A 5,312-nucleotide genomic window follows, 5' to 3' on the forward strand; every position below is an offset into this window, starting at 1 on the left:
GCCGCCTTGCAGTTGGCGGCTTCAGTTAGCGGTGTTCCAAATCAATCACGATCTACGAAATAACTGTAGGGCGTTTTTAAACTTTGTCTTTTTCTAGTTAACGTGTTTTATTTTTTTTTAAGGAAAACAAGAAAAGAAAGCGTACAGAAGAAGCGGAGAAAGTGTCAGAAGACCAGTGCTCATCTGTCGTACAAGAACCTCCTGTAAAAGCAAAGAAAGCCCGAAAGAAGGAACTTTCAAAAGCAGAGAAAAAACTGGCAAACAGGTGAGCAGGTGATACCTTTTCATAGTAAGGTTAAAAAACATCATCTAGGTTAATCGTAAGATTATGAGTTCAGTGAAACAATGAAGTTCCGTTCTACTAGTCGTCTTGAACCTTGTGTTTAAGAAGATTATGAAGATTGTGAAAGTTTTCTGTAGTTTGCCCCAGAAGAATACTTCTAACTTCTTGAAGTTCTAGGTCCATGAAGTGCAAAATCCCCTGTTAGAGAGCTAACAGGTCTAAAGGTTGTAGATTTAGACAAAAAGTTCTCTCTGGCACTGCGCAGGGTGACGCTTTCTAACTGTAATCCAGCAGACCTGCGGTCAAAGGAGCAGAGGCGGTTTCAGCAGCAGCAAGGTACCAGGCAGGGTTAGTTGTCCTTGGCACGCTTGCCCCCTGCTGTTGGGGTTACTACTGGGGCGTAACTACTGGGTTACACTGTCCGTTCCCTTAAACACGCAGGGTTGAACCAAGGTGCTGTCGGTGCAGGCGGGAAGCTAGTCTCTATGCAGTGAAGTTTGGATAATGAAGTTTGCTTGATTGTAGCTGGAGGCTGACACCGTGTCCTCTCTCTGACGCTGTGTTGTTGCATCTTCCGCGCCCATCGAACTTGTTTGCTGTTTTGGTGTCAGTAGCCTTCCAGAGACTTCTTTGGATCTGCTTATTGTTCATGCTATTATGGCAAGTTTGGATAGATAGAGATTTGTTAGTGTACGGATGGATTCCAAAGGATTGTCTGTTATGAGTGCCCTGGATACCGGGAAGAATTAAATCTCTCCTTAGTTCTAGCACGCAAAGACGAATTCCCCCCCTCCCCTTTCAATTTTAGAGGATATCAAATGATTTATTTCTGAATTCTTTCTTTGTTACACCTACTAAATAGTGAATGCAATGTCCTGGGGGCAGCAAATAGTTTTCCATGTTATGGAATGGTCAGATATGTTTGATAAATGCATAATAAGCAAAACAATGTTTGAAATTTTATGTTGAATGTAATTTAAAATGTAAGTTAAAATATTTATCTTGGAGGCTTCAGTTCTTTGACCTCAAGAGCCCTGGTTTTTTTCCCCATCGATTATAATTTGCTTGTCTTTTTCCGATAAGAGAGAGTGCTTTGGAGCGGGCAGATGAAGAGGAGGAGCAAAAACTGTTTCAAAGCAAAGCGAAGCAAAAAAAAGGGGCTTCTCATGCCATCACCAAAAGTGTTGTTAATTCAGATACAGGCACTGCTGTAAAACAACAGAAAAAACAGGTGGCTGATGAAACGGTAAACAGAAGAACAGTGTTTGTTGGAAACTTGCCTGTCAACTGTACTGTTCAGGTATGTGAGTAGATTCTGTCAGCTAAAGGAATGAAATGAATTACAACAGTCCCTAGTTTGAGGAGGTGTTACCAGCTGAGAATTCACGTATTTGTGACTAAAACTGCTTTTTTGGGAAAGTAGGAAATAACGCTCGTTATCGGAAACCATTAGAGGCAATCTCTTTTGTTTTACCGGAGTTAGGCTTTTCACAGCAGTGGATGCAGTTGCTCTTTCTGTAGTAGAATTGGTTAGTTTCTTTTTCAGTGAAAAATGACTCAATAAATGAGAACTACAATTACAAAGCTAGAGACTGCTTCTAATTTTGAGTGCAAATAGTACTTCAAATTGTTGCATAAAACACGTTACATTTGTACTTTCTTCCATAGCAAGGGGTATGAATTCAGTTTTGGCAATCTGTAGCATAAGCAGCTGCCACAAGAAACACAGCTACAAATTACTTGCATATTTTTAGTAGCCCTTTAACGGACCTTGTGTAAGTAAAATGAAAATAGTGTAAAAACAATCTTGCTAATAAATATTTGACATTAATTGTTATTACCAGGATGAAAACATGTATTGAATATTTGTAATATCTTCTGTTTAGGCGCTGAAATCTCTTTTTAAAGGGTATGGACAAATAAAATCCATTCGATTCCGGTCTTTGGTAGGTTATTTTCTCTAACGTTACATAACAAAATTATGTTTCTGATCTTAAAGGGTAGTATTCATTAGTTCAGAAGCGGGTTTAGATGTGTATTTTTTGCCACTAGAAGAATCCTTGGAGATTTTGCCACGGAGGCACCACAGATGCATCTTTCCTTTCATCACATTTTACTCTTCCTGTAGCAGCAGTTGATACGATCAGAGCTGGATTTTCTCTGAAAGAAGAATGCTCTTATTATCGCTCATTTAGCTAAGGTATTACTTACCTGTTTTTAAATCATAGTAGCAAAGACACACTGATGGTAAATCGGTGGACTCTGTAAAATAGTTGAAGATAACTGTCTTGGAACTCAAGAAGCGCAACAGATGAAGTCAAGGCGAGCTACCTAATTCTGAGGTCCTTCTAAATCGTCTCTAGGAATAGCCAGTTATAGATCATTTGCTCACTGTGCTGGCTACATTGCTTTGGGTGGGAATAGTACCTGTTTGAATTCCTCTTTGTCTTAAAAAACAAATATTTGAAGATAAATTGACACTAGGCCCACTTAACTAAAGCTCTTTTTATCTTAAAGGTTCCAGCAGAAGATACTTTATCCAAAAAGTTAGCAGCAATAAAGTAGGTTCCTCTTGTGAATTTTGTGCTTTATTTTTCAAGGCAAAAATAGTTTTTTAAGTGTTGTTTGTTACCTATTTGGCTATGTTAATTTTTTAATTTTGTGTTTCTTTGGCTTTTGTAATTACCTTTGCGTGTATGTCAGTTTTCTTGGCAAGTGAAAAATAATTATGTGCCCAGTATACTAGTAAGTAATTTGTTATCTTAGGTTGCATTTCCTATATTTTAGGAAAGAGGAAGACTCTAATAGTCTTTAATTCCTTTGGATATATTTATGAGTTGAGGAAGCTCGATCAGGGTGCATATACGGGCTGTATAAGATGTACAGTGAGACTCCCTTGGACGTGAGGGGCTAGCCTGACCTCTAAGAGAAATGAAGTTGTTACTGTGCACAAACAAGAGGAGGCATAAACGTGTTTAACAAGAAGTGCTTGTGCACTGCACACTGTCAGAATTATTTAAATGATATGCGTCTTTTTCATGTTCCAGGCATAAAGTGCACCCTAATGCGAAGTTCGTTAATGCTTATGTTGTATTTAAGGAAGAATGTGATGCCATTAAGGCTTTAAATGAGTAAGTCCCAGTTTTGTTCCTCATTCCCTGTTGAAGAGGTAGATTTACAGAGTGTTAACAGATAAATTTAAACTACCTCCTTTCTTTTGCTTGTTTTTTCAAACTTAAAAGTAAATTTGCTTTTGGAATAATGCTATGCAGTGACATTGTAAATTAAGTAACGCTCATTTCGTTTTTAAAACTTTTTCCTTTTGGCTACAAAAGAAATGGAACAGAAATTGCTAGTGGATTTCACATCAGAGTTGACATTGCGTCAAAAACCAGTTCGGTAAGTAAGATGTGTGACTAGAAGAGCCCTTTTCCGTTTTGTTTTTTTTTTTTTTTCCTGTAGCAAATAACTTACTGCCTCCTATCTCTTGATTTCTTTAGCATGACAATAAACGATCTGTATTCTTGGGAAATCTCTCATATGGTAAGTCTAAAATGGATTGTTATGCATCATTACTTAATATTTATGGCATATGTTGACATTAGGGTTTTTTTACTTATTGATATTTAGGGTAGCATGTTTAGGTAGCTAAGTATCTTTTGCTGGAATTAATTTTTTAAATAGCAGTTGTATTTTTTTAACTGAAACACCTAAAGGGGTTGTAACTTTCTGGCAAGTTCTGCAGATTAATTGTTTTCTTTATTGTAGCTAGAACTGCAAGCACTTTTAGTTCTTGTCGTCGCTCAACGTTTTTTAAATAAATATGACTAAACTGCACAGGCCATAGCTTTCTAAACTGTTAAACGTGTACTGGTACCTGTTTGTGAACTACTTCCAAGTGATACACAGTGATGGCTTCTCATTTTGATGCTGTCTGTGAGCCCCAGGGTGAGTGACTCTGTCCAGGCACCTGTTGGCAATCAGTTGTTACCCGCGTGGAGGTGCTTACTGTGTAGTCGAGGTCAGTGCTTGATGAATATTCAGCTGCTTCCGAGTAGACTGGAGAGTAGGTGAAGGGGTCGCCATCAGGTGTGGTCCGTATGGGGGTATTCGTGGAGTCGGGACGCTTGGGACAAGCATCTTACTTGGGGGTGGTGTGGATGCGTAAATATACAGGATGAAGGCATGCCCTGTGCCTGTGGCCTGACGCAGAGCCGGTATCACGTGCTGCTGACAGTAATGCTGAAAGAAACAGGCTTTAGACTTCAGCCTAAAACCTGACCTGTCTGAAGATCTGGATAGGTCACAAATCTGACTGTGGTGACGTTACTAATGCCTGTTGTGTAGAGCTTGTGTCAGTACTGTATGTTCCTCTGTGCATCCGGCAGAAAAACCAGTTCGGACGTTTGCAGTGCTCTGAAAATCACTTCAGCAGCTTGAACCTTTCTCGGCACATCTAAGTCCCGTTGCTGTAATTAAACCTGTACTATTAAATTCAGCCCCTCCCCTTTACGCAGATAGAATCGTACCTCTGCTAAGGGATTTACCGTAGTACGAAGCGTACCTGTACAGAAAAGAGAATAACCTGTATTTTTGGTTTGGTGCATCACACTTGTCTCTTCGCTTAGGCGTGAGACTGAGAAAGCCTCACACATCCGGCCATTATCAGAATAATCGTGTAGCAACTGTGGTTGGAAACTGTAAATCCCTTCTGCCCCATTCAGCTAAAATTCACGGCTCAGTCAATGAGCATTAGACTTCGAGAGCTGCCAGCTCAAGCTCATTGTCATCAGCATTAATTCTTAGAAAGAGATTCTGGCATAAGAAGGAGCTACAAAAATGTGGGAGGAATCTTAATTTCCACTATGTTCGAACCATAAATCAAATGATTTGAAAAATTTATTTCGGTCTTTGCCTTCGTTCTTCTTTGTGATTTACGTTGTACTCTTCAAAACTAGAGAATCGGTAACTGTCAAAGTAAATAGCCCTTCATAAAGTCTGCGTTGTTAACTTGCTGGAATTTTTCTGA

The 5,312-nt window shown here is 39.2% G+C and overlaps 1 protein-coding gene across 1 annotated transcript in view; it reads left to right on the forward strand.

The window, feature by feature from the left end:
- Nucleotides 1–5,312, forward strand: part of RBM34 (RNA binding motif protein 34) — a 9,615-nt gene that overhangs the window by 2,910 nt on the left and 1,393 nt on the right. The window contains exons 3-9 of the mRNA XM_009329223.1: nucleotides 123–265; nucleotides 1,367–1,583; nucleotides 2,170–2,229; nucleotides 2,801–2,844; nucleotides 3,331–3,414; nucleotides 3,619–3,682; nucleotides 3,784–3,826. Of these exons, the coding sequence (XP_009327498.1) occupies nucleotides 123–265; nucleotides 1,367–1,583; nucleotides 2,170–2,229; nucleotides 2,801–2,844; nucleotides 3,331–3,414; nucleotides 3,619–3,682; nucleotides 3,784–3,826 (655 nt within the window). The remainder of the gene's footprint in view (nucleotides 1–122; nucleotides 266–1,366; nucleotides 1,584–2,169; nucleotides 2,230–2,800; nucleotides 2,845–3,330; nucleotides 3,415–3,618; nucleotides 3,683–3,783; nucleotides 3,827–5,312) is intronic.

This window comes from Pygoscelis adeliae, unplaced genomic scaffold, assembly GCF_000699105.1.
Source record: "Pygoscelis adeliae isolate BGI_AS28 unplaced genomic scaffold, ASM69910v1 Scaffold77, whole genome shotgun sequence".
NCBI classification, from domain to species: domain Eukaryota; kingdom Metazoa; phylum Chordata; class Aves; order Sphenisciformes; family Spheniscidae; genus Pygoscelis; species Pygoscelis adeliae.